Source organism: Pseudonaja textilis, chromosome 1, assembly GCF_049901715.1.
Source record: "Pseudonaja textilis isolate UNSWEBS1 chromosome 1, rPseTex1.2, whole genome shotgun sequence".
Taxonomy (NCBI): Eukaryota; Metazoa; Chordata; class Lepidosauria; order Squamata; family Elapidae; genus Pseudonaja; species Pseudonaja textilis.
This window is the reverse complement of record NC_141990.1, coordinates 197,004,953-197,028,091: the sequence shown is the minus strand read 5'-3', so window position 1 is coordinate 197,028,091 and position 23,139 is coordinate 197,004,953. Positions and strand designations below refer to the sequence as shown.

At 35.7% G+C, this 23,139-nt stretch overlaps 1 protein-coding gene across 1 annotated transcript in view; it reads left to right on the top strand.

Moving 5' to 3' along the window:
• The window catches only part of KCNJ3 (potassium inwardly rectifying channel subfamily J member 3), a 104,036-nt gene that overhangs the window by 5,182 nt on the left and 75,715 nt on the right, over positions 1-23,139 (top strand). The window contains exon 2 of the mRNA XM_026697212.2: positions 5,443-5,659. Coding sequence (XP_026552997.1) covers positions 5,443-5,659 — 217 coding nt within the window. The remainder of the gene's footprint in view (positions 1-5,442; positions 5,660-23,139) is intronic.

Below are 23,139 nucleotides of genomic sequence, written 5' to 3'. Positions count from 1 at the left end.
CGGAAAGATACGGATTTAGTCGCAAAGCATTATGAATGAGTAATGACATAATGTACTGCCTCTATTTTATATAATGCAGCTAGAAAATATAAAGTATATTCCTTAACATGAAGCAGCATGTGCATAAAATGACTTGCTTACGATTTGTGAATGCTGAACTACTCCTATAGTACAGCATACCAATTCAGAAAAATAATTACGGATGACAATTAGGGTATCAAAGCTAACAATTCCATAATATGTGGCTGACTTTTGGCAAGAGGAAAATCTAAATCTGAAAAAAAAAATGCGGAATTTATTTAGGGGGTAGGTGAAGCTTACCAAAAAGAACTAAGGAGTTTGTGATGCATGTACAGGTAGTCCTCAACTTAACAACAGTTCACTTAGCGACCGCTCAGTTACAACAGCACTGAAAAAAGTGACTTATGACCATTTTTCATAGTTACAACATTTGTAGCATTCCCATGATCATGCGATCAAAATTCAGATGCTTGGCAACTGGCTCGTACTTATGACCATTGCCGTGTCCCAAGGTCATGTGATAACCTTTTGCAACCTTTTGACAAGCAAAATTAATGGGGAAGCCAGATTCTCTTAACAACCGGGTGGTTAACTTATCAATTGCAGTGATTCACTTAACAAACTGTGGTAAGAGAAGTCATAAGATAAGGCAAAACCTATCTCTTTCCATATATTTGTAAATAAATATATGGAGAGACAAAGGACAGTGTGAATAGTTTTTCCTTTAATTATAGCACGTTTATGTTTTCTAAAGTTTGAATCCAGTCTTTTATTTAAAGCTGTGTCTAATAGGTCCAGCAACTTTTCATCTATTAAAAAACCCAGGGTAATCCTTGTTCCAGGAGTAGATAATCTTGTCTCCTGGATGTCAGAATGCAGATTTACAGCCTGCGTGGATGAGATATAGTTTAAGTTATCCTTCCAAAATTGCGGTGCCTTCCAGATGTGTAGGCTTTAGTTCTCAGGATTATGAGCTATGATCATGTTGACTAAGGAATTTTGGAAATTGGAGTCATATAGTTTGAAAGTGCCCAGGCTGGAAAAGACTACTCTAGCACATTTATGGAAAATCATCCTCTTGCAAACCTCTTGACCTTATTGACTTGGATATGTATTTTGGTAAGGCAGCTGCCATTCATTTCTTTGAAGCTTTTGAATTTACAGATTTTTTTAAAAGAGAAAATGAAGTATTGTCCTGTGGCTTCAAAGTCTTGAAGTGCTGAAAACTATGTGAAAAAGACTGAAGAAGAAAAGATTTTTCAAAACTAGCTAATATAAAATTAAGAGCTTTGAGCTAATTTTAACATGTATTTGTATTTCTTTTTTCTTTGTAAATTAAATCTATCTCTTGGTTAACTGTATTAGTTTAAGATTAATAATAGATAGTAATTTAGAATAAAGGCTGTTATTCTTACTAAATAGTGATACCAGAAGCAATAAAACTAATCAAAATAAAATAAGTATCAGAATGAATAGCGAAATGCACCGTGATGACAAGTTACAATATCATGTGCTGTGGAGCAGATAAATTAATTCACTAGTCCTTTGACAAGCTATCCATGATGATCTTAGCTGCCTCAGTTGATTGTTGTGTTACTGAGCTTGTTTTTCTGGGTAAAACAAGTTAATCTAATATATAATATATGAAGAAATCACGGAACAATGTTTCAGCCTGAGAAACTTCAGAGATAACTCATAGGTCGCATTAAATTATTTTTCAACATTTTTTAAATATAGTGTTAAAATTGCTATTTTTTATAATTTTCCTGAGAAAAAAAGATTAAAAATGTAATAATTCTGTATATTTTGGAACAACTTATATTCCATTCCTCTTAACGAGAAAGGTACATTTTTTTCTCTAACTTATCAAATATCATTCGTCATAGGCCATTCTGTGATACTCATTTCCTATGAAATGCAGATTGAAAACAAAATGAATTAACAGCAAAATTCTATAGATGTCTCTGAAATCAATGCTGTATATCTTAAGCATTTCATGTTTAAAATACTTAATGTAGACATATGTAATAAAAAGGCATAAAAACATGTTCGTATTTTATTCTGGATGCTGGTTTGGGTTTTTTTGTTTGTTCTTGTTACTTTTTGTGCCTTCAAATCAGTATTGATTGATCTCCTGGATTAGTCCTTACTGTTTTGTTGCCAATGTTTTTCAGAAGTGGCTTGCCATTGTCTTCTTTCTAGAGTTGACAGTGTGTGACTTGCTCAAGGTCACCCATCTCGTTTCATGCCTAAGGTTGGAACTAGATCTCAGACTCTCCTGGTTTCTAGCCAGGTGCCTTCGCCACTATGCTAATCTGGCTGTATTTGCTATTAGGCTGTTTAATAAAAGCTGTTAAGTGACTTTCATGGCTTTCTTTCCTGACAACAGCATAGAGTGCCAAAATTTAAAACTTTGATATTTTAAGTATAGGCCTCAGTATGTATAATGTTCTGATAGTATTTGGAGATTTATGGAATTCCAGATTTCATATAATTTATTACAGCAGAGTTTTTCATCTGCAAAATGTTATAGAATAACATTCAGATTACAGCCCATTCCTGTCCTAAGCATAATTTCTAGGAGTTCTTACTGAAACAACTAAGTTCCAAATAAGTATATTTAATATATCAGTAATATTGGCCAATACGTAAGTATCTGGACATTTTAAAAGTTTATCCCACAATAAATAATATAAAGTTGTTTCTCTGCACATATTTTGTTTATTACATTAAGCGAGTCCAATTAAGAAATAGCTGTATTTTAGCTGAGGTTCATACACAATTGTCATTTTGGCAATTATTTTTAACTAATGCAGATTTAGATATGGTTATACATTAATAGCACGTTAATCTTTAGTAACCCCTACCATTAATTTCAAGTGTTCTCTACTATAGATATGACTAAAGCTTCAGTCCTATACTTGTATACCCGGGCTTACCCTTTTGAATAGATACATACCCTTCCATTGCAAATGTAATTATGTTTATTAAAAGAACCGAATCCGTCTGTACAATAGATGTCCCCCCTCTCTTTTTCTTGGAACAACTTCCAGATGGTTTTTGAGGGGGCATTTCATGTGGTAGGAGAGAATATAGGTGAAGATAGTATGAACGTTTATTTGCGTAATATTGAGACTACTCCAGTATTTGGATCTAATCTTGCATGCGTATTTGTTCAGTCTTAATACTTTTGTTTTAATTGGCACATAAGATTACTTTTTTGTTCCTTAGATCAGCCACTAAATCAGAAATAAAAAATAAAGCTTGTGAGTTTCAGGGGTAGGATTCAAAAATTTTAACAACCGGTTCTGTGGCTGTGGCTTAGGTGGTGGGCGTGGCTTGGTCATCATGTGACTGGGTGGACATGGCTTGGTGGTCATGTTATTGGCTGGGTGTGGCCAACTCAATATCACTCACATCGAGGCACGCATCTCCTTGCCTGGACTCTCATGACAACAGTTGTAAGCGTGAAAAAGTCACTTTTTTCATTGCCATTGTAACTTTGAATGGTCACTCCACACAAGCAAAGTACCAGCAAAGGAGGGAAAAAAATTCCAGAGAGGTTCCTGAGACAGGAAGTCTAGTCCTGCCAAGAATGTAATAAGGGTTAACGGAGTGGCAGTTTCTGTAAGCAATACCAGAATGTTTCCTTCCTGCCTTCCTTACAGGATTAGGCCAGTAATTTCTTCTAACAACCGGTTCTCCAAACTGCTTAGAATGTTAACTGGTTCTAGTGAATAGGTGCGAACTGGTAGAATCCCACCCCGGTTAGTTTCTATAGGTGTTGAGACTTTCAGAATGATCCTATTCCATAGGCTGATTTAGGTAGGAAAAAAAACCCAGTTTGTAGTCTCGTAGGCTGTGTTTCCAATAATATTAAGTTGTTTACTGATCAAATAATTCCTTTTTTTTTTTTTTTGGATTGAGCTTCAGCTGTTAGGCCACATGCAATTATTGTATCATGGTAAGCTTTCACATTTTCACAGCTTGCTTTATGTGAGTTAAGAACTTAGTAGAACTTAGCATTATTATCCAGTGAATAAGATCTAGCTTTCAATATTCCCAGACCAGGATATAGCTCTAAGTCAGGGGTCTCCAACCTTGGCAACTTTAAGACTTGTGGACTTCAACTCCCAGAGTTCCTCAGCCAGCTTTGCTGGGAATTGAAGTCCACAAGTCTTAAAGTTGCCAAGGTTGGAGACCCCTGCTCCTAAGTCACATAAAGTTGTCTTTATGAGGCTTAACCTAGGCAGAAATCTCTAAAACACCTGGCTTTGTTATTGCTATTTGTTACTGCTATTACTATTTAAAGGCTATGTAGTTCTTCAGGCTAGTTCTTCTGACTGCTGGCTGCCTGCAGTTTGGCGGATCGAATCTCACCAGGCTCAAGGTTGACTCAGCCTTCTATCCTTCCAAGGTGGGCAAAACGAGGACCCAGATTGTTGCGGGCAATATGCTGACTCTGTAGAGGGGGCTGTAAAGCACTGTAAAGTGGTATATAAGTCTAAGTGCTATTGCTACTGAAGGGAAACTTTGCCCTTCTGTAGCATAGAATCTTTTTATGAGAACAGCAAACCTTAATAAACAGCATTTTAAAATATGTTTCTTGTGGATCACAAGTACTATTATTATTGTTACAAGAAACTTTCTTGTTGGGAATATGTGAAGAGTGAGTCTCTAGTAAAAAAGGGCAACATTTTTGTATTTAAACTAATTTTAACAGAAAACATAATGCTAATGATAGTTCAAGCCTCAAGATTCTGACTGTAGAAAGCAAATCACAGGATTCAGCCAAAATATTGCTTAAGGGTTGTTTGTATTTACTATTTAAAGGCTATGTAGTTCTTCAGTTAGCTAAGAAATTAATGTATGGGATCAAAATCCTAGTCAATGCTCAACAATAAATTTATATGCAGTAATAATAATAGTTGTGTGATAGCGAGATGGAAGACAAACACATTTAATAAATAAAATAATACATGTAGATACACTTGAGCATAATATAGTACAGTATATTAGTTCATTGACACAGCTGCTGAAGATAACTGGACCCAAATGGTAGTTTAATTAAGTCAAGAGTAGATTAACAACTTTTTGTGTGTGAGTTTCCTTTTGGGAGACAACTGCATTTTCATAAATATTATTGAGGCCACCAGAAAGGGATACCATTTGTACAAAGTGCTGTCTGCAGGAAACCATGTAAAAGAAATTACCTTTTAGTAGTACCGGTAGGAAAATACTGGGAGAGCTCAAAAGGTTTTGCCTTCTTCCTTTTTTCTATAAAATAACTTTGTGCCTAAACTGTTTGCAATTTGACTTGGATGATTCATGGTGTAGTATGGATATCACTTATTGTCATATTGTCTTGAAAATAACTATACTAGTTATTACTTCTTTTTCTTTCTTCATGTTTGCTTATAGTCTCGGCAAACTCCTGAAGGTGAATTTCTACCCCTCGATCAACTTGAACTGGATGTAGGTTTTAGCACAGGGGCGGATCAACTTTTTCTTGTATCGCCACTTACAATCTGCCATGTGATCGATTCAAAAAGCCCCTTCTATGACCTTTCTCAGCGAAGCATGCAAACTGAACAGTTTGAAATTGTTGTCATCCTAGAGGGCATTGTGGAAACAACTGGTGAGTACAATGATTTCAGACATAATGAGCCCATGTGTTTGTATTTTGTATCTGATACCCCCCCCCCCAAAAAAAGTAATGTTAATTAATCTACGAATGCCATTTATGGATATAGTAAATATAGCCAGTAGTAATATTGAACATTTGGAAAATGTTTAAGAGAATCTGTGTCTGAATATTTAAGAAATAATGAGTGCTGCTGTTGAAACATAGTTTGAATTGTTATAGGTTGTATTTCTCCCAAATATCTTCAATTGTTGTACCTTATAATCTTTTTGATATTAAACATACATTAAGAAATGATAGGAACATTTAAGTTGGCTCACATTATATGCAGGTGAGATTTGTCTGCATGCCAAAATTTTATGAAACTTAGGGTTGTGGTATTTCTTGTCTGAGAATTCTTTCTTGAACAAAACAATAATTTACTGATAAAGCTGAGGGGGAAAGCATGCAGTGCTATAATATATAACACTAAACTGAAGAAAAACCATGTCATTAAAAATACCTGGTTGGAAATGAATTCACTGATATTTGTAGTGTGAGATCATTCTCTGAAATGTTTGGCTTTCTCTTGCCTTCCTCCCCGCTCCCCCAAGTCCTAAAAAGAGGATTGGTGTATATTTTGTTTGCAGTTAACTTTGGTGAAGTTAACAGGCACAAAAGTCTGAATTATTTGCAAGCGTTTACTAGTGTCTTCCCTGTTTCAGTGATGCATGGAGCCAAGGTGTGTTCTAGTCAATATTTTGGATGTTCCCAATATTTATTAAAATTCCCATACATGAGTACTTCTACAACTTGACAAATATTTTGCTCTGCCTTAAGAGTGCCTATTTATTTTCTAATTCCTGTTAATCCCTCTCAGCATTCCCAGGTACTGCCATACGCTATTTTTCTGCATTGTTGTTTATGTTGGCAGAATAAATAGAATATCTTCACTTTGACGGTATTTCTGTTTTCCCCCTCAAAGCCCCCTGTGTGAGAATCTCAGCACTGTGAGAACATTAGAACGGTATGGTGTAGTTGATTTGTTTTACTTAATCATTTGGAATATTTAAGTGGCTGCTCATCTTAACTGAATAACTTGAGGTAGTTGATAATAGTACAAAAACTAGCATAAAATTAGAACAGAAAATACAATGAAAAGCAATCATAATAAAATGAAGAGCCAAGGGATCTCAAGCAATTCACTGTCCTGGAAACATGCATATCAGGCTCCACTAGCAACCTGGTCCTAACACCTAAAGAAAAATCAAGATTTCCATGGCCTTCTGGAAGGTCAGCAGAATTGCACCTATTTGGAATTCCTTCCATTTCCTCCCAGGGCAAGGCTGTTCCATAGGGCAACTGACACAATGGGTCTTATAAAATGGTACTGTTTCACACCCAGCAGGCCTCACATCCTCCTCCTCACTTACCTTTCAAAGATCTCTGTAACTTGGGTTAGGAAAGCAGAAGTGGTTGCTTTGTCCTGTGGCCATTGGGATGAGTCGAGAAGCAGCCACCATTTTTGAGTGGGCGCATTGGATGTGGTTGCTTAGAAAATGGTGGGTGCTTCCAGAATTGTATTACACAGCCATGTGACAAAGCAACCCATTCTGCTTTTGTAACATGGTTTGCACAGCTCTGTGAAAAACTCCAGAGCTCTTCCAAAGTGTATGATGGGGGTTGAGGACCAAGTCCAAGCCTTGTGGAAACCTGGTGGTGGGAATAAGGCTACTCCACCTCTTGGCTGCTTGAACAACAGCCACAGGGCATGGGCCGGTTATCTTGAAGCACCGCAACCTGCTCTTTTAGTACCTAGAAGTGTGAGTCCTCTGCCACATCAAGGGCTACCATCCACAGTACACCATCACCGTTTTTCTCTAGGCATGCTGGAGAGCAGGATCAGTGCTACCCTGTCCTTGTAGGCAGGTAGCCTTTTATTTATTCACTTACTAACTTTTTAACTTTCTTCTGTGAATTTAGAATTCTAATACTTTCATCAGTAAGTAATGATCTGCAGGAAGAGTCAAATGAATGGAGATAAATTATAGGATAAATAATTCTATGTAGTGAAAATAAAACAGAATTCACATTCAAAAGTTTATCAGTTTGAATATTAACAATTGTAGACAGAGAGTTAAAGTCCAGTGTCTTCAGTTAATTAAGACAATTAATTGGACAGGTAATCATAAACTAGGACAGGGTGTCAGACTTTCATTGAGGGCTGTATCAGGGCTGTGGTTGATCTCAGGGGTCTGGGTGGGCGTGGCCAACTGGGTAGGCATGGCCAGCTTGACGCCACTCCCCAAACTGCTTGCATGTTTCCTCTTCACATTGGGTAGACTGGGCCAAAATGACAGCCCCTTACATTTTCCAGGATGCCCCCATGGGCTGGATCCGATCACATTGCAGGCCAGATCCGGCCCACGGGCCTTCTGTTTGACACCCCTGAACTAGGACATTCAATAACTTGTCCAGGAACAAAATCTTTACTGTAGTTTAGGACTTGTAGGTATTACAGCCACTTGATAATCATTGAATATTGCAAGTTGATCCAGAATGTATAATTTCTGATTCAGATTCAATACCCTCTTCATACGTGTAAGAAACTTGCTGCTCTTAGTCAATTATTAGTATCCATTGCTTGTTTATATTCTCCACATTTATGCTCTGAGAATTTCTTGTCGCTATTAGATTCCTTAATCTTTTCTATCCTTAACTCTCTTCTATACAATTAACATGCGGCAAGGCACTGACGCTTTCAGGGTGGTCTATTCGGCTAGGCCACTTTAATGAAGTTCTGTACACAGTTCGCAATACAAGTTTTGGATTACTGAGAGATAGCATATAATTTCCTAGGGAAGGGGGTATTCCTACGTGGCTATGACTGCATAGGCTGTGCCTCCATAGCTTCCTCTGAAAGAGGAGAAGATTGGGGGTGGACTGTGGTTTGAAAGCATTAAATGTATCATTAACTTGAAGCTTTCCTCCATACCCACATTAAACCGAAGCTGCTCTCAGTATCTAGGCAGGCCCAATTTAAAGCAGTCAACATAAAGAGAGTGCTATCCTGTCCCAGTTCTTCCTGTGTTTCATCAAATATTTCTTTTTGTTGTACTATTAAGGCTCTCTCATTTGATCCCAGTTCTTTCATGAAGAATTGGAACTCAGTTGTTTATTCTGTACCAGTCGTAGGAAATCATACACTTCAAACTTAGTGTATTTCTTTACAGAATCTTCAAGGTGGATGTCAGATGTCCAGCAAAATTTGTGCACATGTCTAAGTCTCTGGCTGAATATGTGACTTGTCTTTTCATCGAGAATCCCTCTTTGGCCAGGATGGTAGAGAAATCATCAGGTTGTAGTGACTCCTGCTTCTCGGATTGAGGCATGGAAACAGCACGTGTGTTCATCAATCTATTGTATCTTTCTGGCAATCAAGCAGGTAGATGACACATAGTCATAGTAGCTATTCCTTCATATTAAAGGTGTAAACATTGAATGTAACATTGATAGGTTCCCCAAGACATTAGCTTCATAGACATTTGAACAGGTCAGTTAGGAATCAATCTTTTGTTGTATTTTAGGAACACTGCTAATTACAGTTTAGACTTACCAAGTTGCATAACAATTACCCAGAGGAATAACAGTATCCACTTTTATTTCTACAAATCTAACACCCTTTCTGTGTTGCCTCTGTGTGGTGGATTGTCTATTTTTTGTTCTCACAATCAGACTTCACTAGCAGTTATATGTCTACATCCTTCACATTCTTGCTCTGAGATTTTCTTGTGGATCCAACTAACAATCTCCTGAAAGATGGCCCCATTAGAGTGACCATCTCAGACAGGTTATTGGCTGTAGTAGGCTTCTAAATCATCCTGAAAAGTTTTTAGTTGGATCCACTGGTAATTCCATCAATATAAGTAGGCACAATATTATAACTGTGTCATCAGTAAGCACTAGAATCAGGGATCTCATTACAGCCATAGCTGTTGAGCATCAGGTTGAGCACCATCTGCTTCAGATTGGCCTCATGAAATAATTACAGGAATTGAAGTAGGAAGCCATTTAAATAGCTGAAATACAAATAGATAAAAACTGGACTTTAATTCTTTGAAACATAACATAGACCTCATTTGAAAGCTTTGATCAGATACACAAAAGAAGCATTTCTTTCTACTGCATTCACATATTTTTCCTAGTGGAGCTGTTGAAAATGAAAAGGGAACTAATTCAGATCTCTCTTCTCCTGAATCCAAACTGAACTTCAGTAGCCAGCTGTGAAACTTGTAATGAATATTTTGTGAGTAAAATATCTTGCATCCAGGTTGACTGGGTGCATGTGTATGACAGCTACAAAGTGAATTACAACGATGTTTTAGGATTAGTACTATATATGATTCTCAAGCGAATGGAAAGTCTGCTTAGATAGTGCAATTTGCCACTGATCTTTCGGCCCCAGTAGGTAGATCTGAGCAAGAACCAATACCACAAGAAGGGAAAGACTCTTTTCATTGAGAATGGCTACAATTACAGAATCCTGCAGGTCTGATTGTCATTGCCTTCTGCTTGTTTTAGGCTTAAGGTGTGTTCTTATCATTGCTTTGGTAACAGATCTGACCTATCTTCATCAAGGTCATTTTATTCTCTACACTATCCTCTGATTTCTGTCCAACATGGTCCTTAGTTCCAAGCCAAAGATTATTGGTTATTTTCTTAGTGCTGTCACAAATATCTCTCTGATATTACCTGGTAACAAGGAGAATTGGCTGTGATGGGAGCCAATATTTGCTGTGAAAGAAAGAAGTAAAGCTAAGAATTACATCTGTTTAATGCATTGTCAGACAAAACACTAAAGAATCTGCTGGGAACAAGAGCCTTAATCTGCTCTGAGAAAGATCTGTAGGGTTTGTTGGCAATGCTTCAGAATTTGCCCTGGAAATATAGCATATGATTTCAAGAAGCATTCTGTTTGCATTACAGAGCTCAGAAATCCATTCTAAATTATAGTGTACATTGAAGTTGTTTCAGTTCAATGTCTAACTAGGCATGTAACGAGCAGTCATACATTGACCTGGGTATATGCAATGTAGCTTTTCTTGTTTCTTGTTTTTTCTAAAGCAAACATGGTACTTGTGGCAAAATTATAATTCACACTTCTAACTCAGAAATTGTTGTTTTATTGCTTTTATTTGTTTGTATATATTATTTTTATTCTTGGGTTGTGAGCTGCTCAGAATTTGGTTTAAGATGGTTGGACATATAACTAAGCATCATTTCTGAAGAATATGAATGGGATAGAAAGATAATTTGCAACATATTTACTTTTTTAATCAACTGCAGGCAATTTTAAATCATGAAATAGACATGTGCAAGGTGTTTCTCAGTGACACACAATGTATATTTTGCCTTATTCTGAGCATTGAAACAAAATTTAGCTGATTCAGTGTCATTTCCAACTATTTTAAGCATTGAACTGGATTTTGGTTTTGTAGCTCGTGCTTAGTTGCTCTCCCCACCTTATTTTCAACCTTTTCAAACAGCATAGCCAGCACAGCAGCAGAGACCAATTATGATTCTGCTGTTTTTAGTTTAATTTGGATAGCGTAATATGGGAGTGGAGTATATAGAGGAAAGAAGAGGTTAAGACAAAAGAAGATTATTCACTACTGCGTGCCTACCAGCTTGCCTAGTATGCTACTGCTGTTTTTTAATTTATTATGGGAAAGTTAATAGCTCGTGTAGGTTGCTGAGTGCATTGCATGTGGGTTGTGTTTTGTTTAATTTTGCAGACAGAGATGCAAATATGTGTATGCTCTACTGTTGATGCACTTGTGAAAATCTTAGCTCAAAGTTTGCTGTGCCAATACACTTCTGGCTTACTGAGATGAATTTCAAAATATAAACATGATGTCTGGTTTTGGTTGCTTTGTTGATCTTTGAGATGTGTATACAATCTATATAAGTTCTGGCTGCTGTTTTAAAGTTATCCGCAATTAAGCATCACCCAAGCCTTTCTTCATTTTTCCAGCATTTCAGCAATGAACATCGCAATATCGTTTGCTGTGCTTGTAACTTATACCTGGGGTGAAAAAGAACAATGCCAAATCAATTGCTTAATTTTACTAAGTAAGCAGGATGTCAGTGCCTTCAGAAAAATGGACCAAGGATTATTTTATTTTAAAAAATCAGAACTAAGAAAATATCTTGTATAAATTTTTGTTTAAAATTCATTTGTGAATTTTGTCAGTGAATCCATTATTAGGACAAGGGCTAGAAAGAGTTAGTGAGTATTTGAAAATTAAGCATTACAAGTGCAATATGGAATAAATAATCTTTTCTAGATTAAGAACTCGCACATAGGACAGTAGAAGGAACTCTGGAACAATTGTATATGCACTACCTTTCAGAGATTTCAATCTACATTGAGGTTTATTCTCTGAGAATGATTTAGAGGCTTACATATTCAATTAATTATATTCATTAATATTACATTGTTAATTAGCAAGATGTTAGCACTGACAAAGGTCTTTAATAAGATGGTGTTCCTGGGTAGGACCATTTTACCTTCCCTTTTCCAGATGATCAGTTAGACAAGGACATTTTAAACTTAACACAATAATAATAATAATAAAACATTTGACAGTAACCCAACACTGGTCTGTGACAGTAATAAAACTACTGACTAGACTGTAAAAGCATTCCCCCAAAGTATAAGAATAAAGGGAAATATGCTACTAAAGTTTAATAAAGAATCAAAGTCCATGAACATGAAAGTGAAAAGTAGCCTACATGACTAAACCTTACCTGTTTGCATAGCATCATTATACCTCACACAGGATATGTGCTAATTAAAAGGGATATTAAAGACAGCAGCTGTTCTTGTCTAAATTGAGAAAAAATGTCTCTTTGTTCTCTCTATTAAAGAGCAGAGGGGATTTAGATGCCAAATTCTAAATAGTCCCCCCCCCCCAGGTAAGAGCACAATTGCATTCCTATTGTTTTCTATGAGGAATTATTTTTAATCTGTTCAGAAATGTTTTTAAAAAATTAAATCATGGGAATTAGCACTCATTGTATGATGTCATGTATTCATGTGATTCTGGGGGCGCAACAATAAGGGTGCAGTAGCTAATTCCACAGTTGCTGGAACTGTGAAATCATTTTAATTCTATCTGCAATTGGATATTCAATATGTTTTTAGTGTTGTTCCTATAGAATATTTTGAGTGGAGTTGCTTTACTCCGAGCTTAAAACAAAACATATTTTCCATTTTTTTAAAAACTGTTGCCTTTATTATTTGTATAAATAACTCAAAGCAGCAAACATACACAATAATCCTTCCGCCAATTATTTTTCCCACAACAGCAATCCTGTGAGGTGAGTTGGGCTGAGAGAGAGTGATTGTCTCAAAGTCACCCAAATGGCTTTCATGCATGACTAGAACCCAGCCCCCTGTTTCTAGGCCAGCACCTTCACCACTATACCAAACTTTTTTATGCCTATTTCTAAAGATTAAATAAGCAAATTGTTTTTTACATATTTTGAAAAGGAAAGTAAAACAGCTTTTTGACAAAATTTTAGCCCATGTCTCCAAATTCATACAAACCTAATGCCTCTGTTTCATTCTCAATGTCTTTTTAAATATTCCAATATGGAATTCAATACATCAGTTATGATTAACTAATATAATAAAACAAAAAGCTGTTTTAAGTGGCCTCAGAGCAGAGTTACTTTGATAAAATTATGAGGTTACTTACTTTTTCATAAACTATTACTGCAGTGAGTTAACTTTGCAAACAATGGATCAATAGGTAAGGAATAAAAATGCCACATCTCTTTCACTTGTGAAGAACTTCCCAAAGTAGTTCATTATTCGTACTGGCTGTTCTTATAAAGGGACTCTTCATATAGTCATTATCTAAAATATTCCCTGTAGTTGATACGTCAAAATTCAATAGAACAAATAGAGTGTTTAACATTTAAATATCTACCACAATTGAATGGATACCCACTACCTGGCTACATGTCTTGAGACAAGAGTCATTAGAGAATGGGTGTCCAATCTTTTGGCTTCCCTGGGCCCCTTTGAGTGAAGAGGAATTCTCTTTGGCCTCATATAAAATATATAATGTAGTTAATATATATAAATATTGCTTAAAAAGTACACAGTAATGTTAAAAGGCTAGCTGTCCAGGGAGACGTGCAACCTGTGGGCCATGGATTGGACACACCTGCCATAGAGCAAATTTTACACGGTAGGTTTCTCACTAAATTGTATGCAAGATTCTCACATTTTTCCTTTCTTCCTTCTAGAGATTGAGGCACTGAATTGCATTTAAAATCAGAAGTCAAATTTTTTAAAAAATTCACACCCACACCACAGAAGCTCATTTATTTCATTCACAGAGGAGGACCCCAAGATTATGGAAGGCTCTCCCAAATAGTATGCTTGTCCCTCCTATTCCCATATTTTGGTAAAGGCATGTCTCTTTCACCATGCTTTTAGTTATTGGTTGAGTTCAATTTTACTTACTTTAATTGCATTTTTAAACCTGTATTTCAGATTTAAATGTTGTCAACCACTTTGAGAGTTTATATAAGTAAAAGCTATAGAACTAATAATTAAAAAAACAAATGTGAAATGTATATAGATTTCTTATTATGAAAATATCTTGATTGGCTCATAATGGTTTCATGTAGAGATTTTACATTTATTTTATTTCATTTTGGAGTTTTTTTACTACATAGATAGAAGTATGTAAGTTATCTATTCAGTGCTTCTGTTTTCATCCAATTTCAGTATTATTCTGATGCATAGCGATGACTTTCCTAAATATTTTTTTCAAAATATTACGGTGTTAGTTTTGAAATAATGATAAATGAAAATTAATCCATAAAGTTTTAATCTAGGAATAGTAGAATTCCCAAATGTAGTTATAGCCTGAAATGATCAGTGGGTCTCATTGTTAGAGGAGGTCATCTCTCTATGAAATTAATGTCAATTTAAAATTGCAGCAGTATTGTGAAAAACACTGATGAACAACTGTTTATGAGAATGTAAGGAATCTCAAAAAGAAACATACAAGAAACACATTTCTGGAATAACATTTCTTAAAGCATTATTACTGTTAAGCAATAACATCTTTTTTTCCAGAGTAGGTTCAGTTATCCTTCCTGACAAAGAATATGGCATCAAGAGTAGGGCACTTGAATGAGCTAGTCTGAATGAAAAAAAAAGAGAAAACAACAGATTCATTGCAGACAGTTTTCTCTTGGTTAAGCCTTATCTCTTGTGTATCAGAGGCTTCATGTTTGGTTGGGAAAAAGTCTATATCCAGTATATGGAAATGTCAAGGAGCAAAAATAGAATTGGTGTATTTTCTATACACCATACTAAATAAGAAAAAGCTTAAGACAAATACTTTAACCCTCCCTTATCTCATAAAATGGCAGTTTTTAATATTTCCCTTGCTCTCCAGATTGTTGAAAAGCTGATATTAGCTGTACTAAGCAAAAGCTGACATGATGTGTATTTGGTAGATAATGTTAGATTCCTTGCCTTGAAATGTGTTCAGTTCTATTCAGTGTGCCTCCTCTGCCTACTCATGGGCAACCACAGAACAGAGGCCATCTGGAAGTACTGAAAATACACACGCTATCCTTGGTCTCTGCTGCCACAATTTATTTGGCATATGCTCTTTTAGAGATATCATGCACAATCATTTTGATTAAATATGAGTTGTCTTTCTAAGTGGAATGCTTATTCAGGCAGGAGATGGACGGATGATATCGCATTACACTAATTCTAAATATACATACTTATTGCTTTCAACCCTTCCTTCCTCCCTTCCTCCCTCCCTTCCTTCCTTCCTTCCTTCCTTCCTTCCCACTTCCCCTTAAAGGGCTGCTGGCAATCAGGTCCTTCAATATCTTTCCAGTGACCAGCTCAACCTGGCCCAGGCACACCAACACACCTTGGAGGGATTTACAGATTTTAATTAAAAATAACAGCCATTAAGATAAAAATCAAAGTAAACAACACAATAACATAAAACATTAAGTCTTACATTGAGTAATATTGCTCAAATTAAAAAAAATGCCCCAAAGACTGTCCTTACCAATCCTGTTGCCTCCTTTGGTCCCTTACCAATCCTGTTGCCTCCTAAACATGTCTTCAGTAGGCCCAATGAGGGGCCTATGGAGTCTACCTCGTGTGGCTGCTAGGATACATCTCTAGGCCGAGATTATCGCCGTTGCTCTTCCTTGGGGTGGCAACCTTTCTCCCTCTATTTGAAGGAATCCAGACTCTTTTCCTCAAAAATATGTTGTTCCTTTTGTTCCCTCTCAGTCCTTTCTTCTTCACCTTCTTGAATCTGGCATCGTATTCCCCAGCACTCTGATTTTACTCCACCTGCTGTGGAATGCGTTTCCCAGAAATCTCCTCCAGAGCCCCTTCCTGTCCCAATTCCAGGGGCAAGGCCTCAACCTTAACCCTCCCTCCTTCCATTCCCCTTTTAAACAAAAACTGGGTATGTTATTTATTGATTGATCATTGATTAATTTATAAAGTCAGTTTCAGTTTTATCAACTGCACAGGTACACCTTTTCTAAAATGACCTGTCCCCAGCCTGGACCTTCTCATGAGGTTCCTATGAGCATTGTAACTAAGTCCATATTCCTTGCTGCTGCATATCTTTTTCTCTTCTTTCCTTCCACCTTGCATGAGACTATGGACTTCTCATGAAGAATCGGAGATAGGATAACTTGTATAATATTTTCAAATATGATACATTGAGTGAGCTCATTTTTGCTTTGAGTGAGAACTCTGATTTGTTCTGTGATCCATTCGTTTATTTTCTTGGCTGTTCATAGTATTCTCAGAGCTTCTCCAACAATATACACTTTCTTCAAAGTTCATCTTTTGATTCCATAGAGTATCACAGGAAAAATCATTGCCTGCATGATTCAGATCTTTATAGATATTGATCTATAATTTTCAAGCCCTTCATTATTAACTTGTCAAGTACTAGTCTATATTTCTTGATTGCTTTTTCCTTTACTATAGATAGCTGCATCTAAAAGGCTAAATAAATGTATCCTAAAAGGCAGATCCATCACTTCAGTATCTTCACTGTCAATTGTAAGGTTGATTGCTATATCTTTTACTATTAATTTAGTAATCTTTATAGAGGAAATGAATTAAAATAAAGGCTTATAATAAGTGTGTGATTTCACCTAGTTATTCTAACAGCAAGTTCAGTATTTATTTGCTGATTAATTTGTATGATGGTTAAACAGTGTTAATAAAACAAGAGGCATAAAGAATAAAAATGCATTTATGTTTGAACAGAAATTCACATGTTCGAAATAAGAATTACTGTATTTCTATTAATAAAGAATATTCAGGATTGCATTTGTCATTGAATAAAACTGGGATGAAGCTGAAAACGGATCATAAAAACAAATAGTCATGATATTCTTTTCAGGCTAAACTAGATATAATGGTGGTTTAAATTTCTGCCCCAGTTGTATTTCTTAATTAACAGTATGTTAATTAATACTTAATCTCTGGAGAGATCAATTCATAGTTACTCCATGGCCCTTACCCTTACCCTGTAAAATAAGACTAAGAGGTCACACAATATAACCTGCTATTTAGACCTGCCAAAATGAAGAAGAAATTTAATGTGGTTGCAGAAAGCATTAGCTTAACAGATAGTGTTATAGAGTGTGTTAATGTCATTCTACCCAATGTACAAGAAATGTGCAGCCTAAAACAGTGATTTCCCAAATATCTAAAGTGGGTATTAGAGTTGCTTTAAGTGTTTTAATTTAATACCTAATTAGTAAAAGATGCTTAAGAAGAATTGCAAAGGGCTTGACGTACCTTGCCATGCTGTGATTAAGAAAGGTTAATGGAAATAATGCAGGGAGAATCTAAATGTACAAAGTTGACAGTTAAATATAGGAGAATATGTAACCCCAAATTTTACAATTTTTATGGAAAAAAGGCAATCCACAATAATATGAACCAAAGTAATGGAGATTCAAAATGAAGTTTATTTATGAAAATACCCTTACATAGTCACCAATGGGCCCGCAGCCAACTGACTGAAAGACTAGATTAACAAAGGGTTACAGATACTTTTTGCTTAGCAACCACAATTGGGATCAGCAGCTCCATTGTTAAGAGATGCAGTCACTAAGCAAAGCATCATGTGACAGTCTGTGACATCATTAAGTGAGATATCACGTGACCATGACTTGTGTTTTTACTGCTAGCTTTCCCCTTAACTCTGCTTGTCGGAAGTTGATTGGAAAGCTCCTAAATGTTTGGGGAGCTTATAAATGCAAGGGCCGGTTATTGTTTTTTTGTTTTTGCATTATCACAGCTTCAAACAGTTGTTAAACATGGCAGCTGAATAAGCAAATTACTTACATACAGGGGACAGAAGGATTCATCAAGAGATATAAATAATTACATTTGTATAGACATGAAATGCCCCAAATTTACCTTGATAACAAAGTAATCACCAAAATTCTGACCTTGATGCTGATTCCATAGCCATCATCCCATCATCCCTTTTATACTATCCTTTGCTTGGCATCTTCCTTCTTCCCTCCCTCCCTCCTACTCAGGGTCTCTTTAGACTGATTTAAAGGGCTCCCTGAATCCAACAACTGTCTTAATTCTGTGCTGTTTTCTACAGACACATGTAACCTAACTGAAACATAAAAATGAAAGTGTTATTTTTTAAAAACTACTTTTAAATAAATTATATTTTAAATTCCACATAATGTAGATGAGCTAGACAGTGATTTTGAACAGAAGGGGGCTGGTTTTATAAATAAGACTCCAGCTCTTATTTGAAATCCTAGAGCACGTCAAATTACTCTGCTGAAAGTGGGTATTGATTTTTGGCTGTGTATGTTTTTGTTGTTGCTAATTGGGAAAATTTAAAAAGTTCAAAGTAGGAATTGTTAAATGAATAGGTATAGCAGAAGAAGAAGCAGAGCCTGGGGGCGGAATCAAGAGAGGAATCATTCTGGAATCATAACATTCCTACAAGCAATCCACGTCCAGCCCCCGCCCCCTTAAATTCAGTTGGTCCTTATTTAGTGCCATTTTAGTGCTATTAGTTGACTAGATTCTTCTATATATCTTAAGTAATAAATCTTAACTTAGCACATGGTCCTAAACTTTTCTTGCCTGACATTATGAAGCTTAACATTTATCCTGAACCTTTAACTTTTCAAAACCTGAGAAAAGTGTGCAAATCAAAACCCAAAAAAGATATCCCAAATGTTCATGTTGACCCCAGGAATATCACTGGATCACTACTGAAAGTCATAAGAATGTCAAGCCTTGTTTTATCCCAGTGCCATTCCCCCCAACCTTTTGGGGACCCAACCTCCCTGTGGAGAGAAGTTTTTCCGCAGACTGGAGGGGGCATGGTTTTACATACTGCCTGCATCCCGCGGATGGGGCTTCGCTTGTTTGCATGGCCCAGTTTCTGACATCCTGCGACCCAATGCTGGGATTGGGGACCCTTGTTTTATCCAATTAGTATCACTGGAATTCTTATTAGTACCTAGGGTATAAATGACTAGATATTTGATTAGTCTACCTCACTTGAAGATACTAAAACTTGTTTCTAAATGTTTAATAAAAGCAGTGGATTAAAGTAAGGGTGTCTGTATATTTCAATTTGAAAAGTTTCACTGAAGAAATCATTTCAAGTTTGAAACAGCTGTTTTGAATTTGAAACAGGCCATTCAATCATTTTAGAAATGTTTTGAGTAGGTCAGTATCCTGATGTACAAGCAGAAAGGTGCTTCAATGTTCTTACACTCTATCACTGTCTCTTTACTCAAACATCTATTTTAAGCAAATTCTACTTCAGATTAAAAGGGATTTTTTTCCGGGTGTTATGTAGTAAAACAAAACATTATGCCAGAATAAAATGTAAAACTCTTAAATAGATTTCTGTCATAATTTTTCATTGCTTTCTAATTTGCAGTCCTTTCTCCCATGTACTTTCCTATTGATAATTTCTTCTGAGGCCCGAATCACATCATTGCGTCTGGATGGAGTTTCATAAAAATTTATATCACTAAAAATTTCCAGGATGTTGATTTTCTAGTTTTAGAGGCTGGAATTGATTTAAGTACTCGTGAAAAAATTGTTAACTTTCCTATGCAATATTTATGATACCCATATTTAGAAACATTTTTCTAGTTAGTGCAGATAATTAATTTTAAAACTTCCCTCTTTTAATGAAAATATTAAAATTATTATATTTGGAATTGAAAACTGGCTTTGAGATTCTTAGTACAAGGACTATCTCATCTCTTATGCGTGCATAGTTCAAATACAGGTAGTTCTCAATTTACAACTGGTAATTTAATGATTCTTTGGAGTTACAAACAGCCTTGGAAGAGGTGCTTTATAGCCTGTAAAACATTTCAAGCTGTTTTAAACTTCCCATCATTATATGATGGCATTTGAGACACCTGGCAACTGACTCACATATATGACCAATTGCAGGATCCCGTGGTTATTTGATGCAATGTTTTTTGTCAGCTTTTAACATTTTTTTGCTTCTTTCACTTGGGAAAGCTTTCCAACAAAAAATCTTGCTCATTCAGGAGAATGGAGGCGGACTTACAATTGCATGATTCACCTACCTACCAACCATGTGATTTGTACTTACCACTGTATGATTTATTTAATGACCACCACAAAACGTTGTAAAATTGGCTGTGGCAATGTGGCACCTTGACTTATGATGGTTATGATTTATCACCGAAATTCCAGTCCCAATAGTGGTTGCCAATTCTGGATATGCTATTCTGATGATTTGTGCTGATAATTTGCATCATTTGTTTTAAGAATTATACCAGACGTCTTTATGGATATTACTGGTATTGTGATACTAATTAATTTTGAATTGAAAGGAGAATTATATTGCAATTACAGAAGCACAAAATTTTGATTTATATGCAACCATACTAAGAAAAATAGAAAGAACTAACATAATATTGCAGAAGACCATAAAGGTTATTCAAGATTATTTTTATATATAGCTCTTATAGAAAAAAATATTACAAAACTGATAGTAACTGTGTTAGTTAGTAAAGATAAGGAAAAGACAGGAAGCTAGCATATTATAATTATACATAGGATTCACTTTGGTGTTTCACTTTCATATTTTTACTTTCATGCTGGTGTGGAAAGGGAACTTCACGAAGACAGTAGTGTCACAAAAAAACAGGAAAAGCCCAAGGGGAACATCAGGTCAGCCAGAAAACAAACTTACATAGGAAAAGGAATCAAATAAAAAGAATCCCTAGACAAAAGCCTAAGTAATTAAGAAAACTAGACAAATAGGAAAAGGAAACAAAAGATAATTTAAAACCCTTACAAACACATGACATACCAAATAAGCAAAACAAACAGACAAAAGACACAAAATATAAATTACAAAAGGGACAGACAGGAGATTGCCACAGAACAAATATGAAAACCGATCTTAAAGCTAAAAGAGATTACAGAAAACCAATAATACAATCTGGCCACCCCGCAGAGTTTGCCTTCCGTACCCCGCGGAATTTGCCCTCTGGCGGGAATAAAGACAAACTCAAACAGGATTTGAAACTTTAGGCACAAATATAAACACTCACACAAAATCAACTTACAAAGGGAGAAAGGGATATAAAAAACCAGGGACTTACCATAAGAAGCTAGCTAGCCCAGGAACGCAGACTTCTTACTGTTCTCTGCCTTCCTGAAAAATAAAAAGATTCAGCTTTCAAGCAGTTGTCCGTCTCCTTGCACCGGAGCTCTCCCAGCGGGAAAATCGAATCCTCGAAAGAAAGGCATTTTGATACCTTTCAACACTGGGTTTGGGCAGCAATATTTTTTTCCAAAGAAAAACCAATTGAAGTGCAATGGCTATACGTGAAGATTTTCATCCTGTGTTGAAATGAAGGAGAAGCTGTTGCTGGTTGTTGTGATTTGGCTAGTGCATTAAAGCAAAGCTCAACAACTCAGAGAGTTTGAGGTAGGGTAGGGTAAAGACTACCACATTTGGCCTTTGATTGGCATGCAGTGAGCTATATTGTAAAAAGCAGGTGGTGGTAGGACAAAAATGTAATTTAATCTTTAATTAAGACATACATAGTTCAGCATGATTTCTCAACCTGGATTTAATTGTCTGCAAACTACAATTTGATTTAGTTAAATTCGATATAACTCTGGGGCACCCAGGTTGTATGCCCTTGCACTTGAATATTTTAATGACAAGCTTAGAGTGATTAAACTCAAAGAATATCAAAGAAATAGGCAGCAAATCAAGATGACTCCCTGCAATAGAAACCTAATCCATGAGCAGTTGAAGAAAGAATTGTGTGCAGCTCATAATGAATGCCTAACCTTGTTTTACCTCAGGGCTCTTTAACAAATAATGACCATGAAGTTTTTTGCAATGTTCCCAAAACTCCAGGTGAACCATGGGTGAGATTAATTATCTGAATAATTATTTATCCAATTTTCCTTTTTGTTTGCATAAGATGCAGCTAAAACCCCTTTTCTGGAAGTAACTTCGCTAAATTTTATAGACACTTCACAGTGTACATATTGAGAATTTATTATTAGATAACTGAACACTGTGATTCTGGGAAAGTATCACAGGAAATTTCAGTGTTTTGCCTGAATTTTGGCATTTTCTTTGGATATTTGCTCAGCTGTTTTTGATAGATACCAATAATAGCATTTTTTTAATGTCAAAGGGGAAAAATATGTGGAACTTAGTATTCTAATGGTACTCTTCATTTTTTTGGAAAATGAGGAAAACACCCTAGCTTTTAGGGTTACTAAGATTTTTTCCTATTTTCTTGTATTTCTTTCAAAATATTTTGCGTTCTAGACATTAGATAGTAAATCCTCTAATAGTCACATTTATTTTCTTATATTCTATTTATGTTTTTAATTTAAAATACTATTCTTACTTTATAAAAGAAAGGAATAGTAGGATGCATATAACAGAATTAATGAGTGAACTTTTAAGATCTACAGAGATTATACTGTAAATAAATTGATGTGCAGAATTTTGTAATTGGAAGCCTTTGTATATATTAGATTAGAATGGTTGTTTAGTCATTCCTGTGTTTGCTTGGGATGTTTGTATTGTAACTTAATTCATTTGAAGACGACTACATTGAGAAATGATAGGTAATAGAAGCAACTTTCAAAGTTTTAGCAAAAGAACATAACCTGAGCATATTACACATACTTTGGGATGTCTTAAAGTTATTCCATTTAGCAGATGAAGACATGAAATCAAAGATAACTACAAATAGAAGGTATTCTATACAAATGGCTTGAATTTACAACAGTTCCTTTTTTTACAGCAATAATTGTTATCCTTTGAAAAAACACTCCTAAAATTTGAAGAAGTATTTGATGTTCCATTGAGCAGGACAATTAG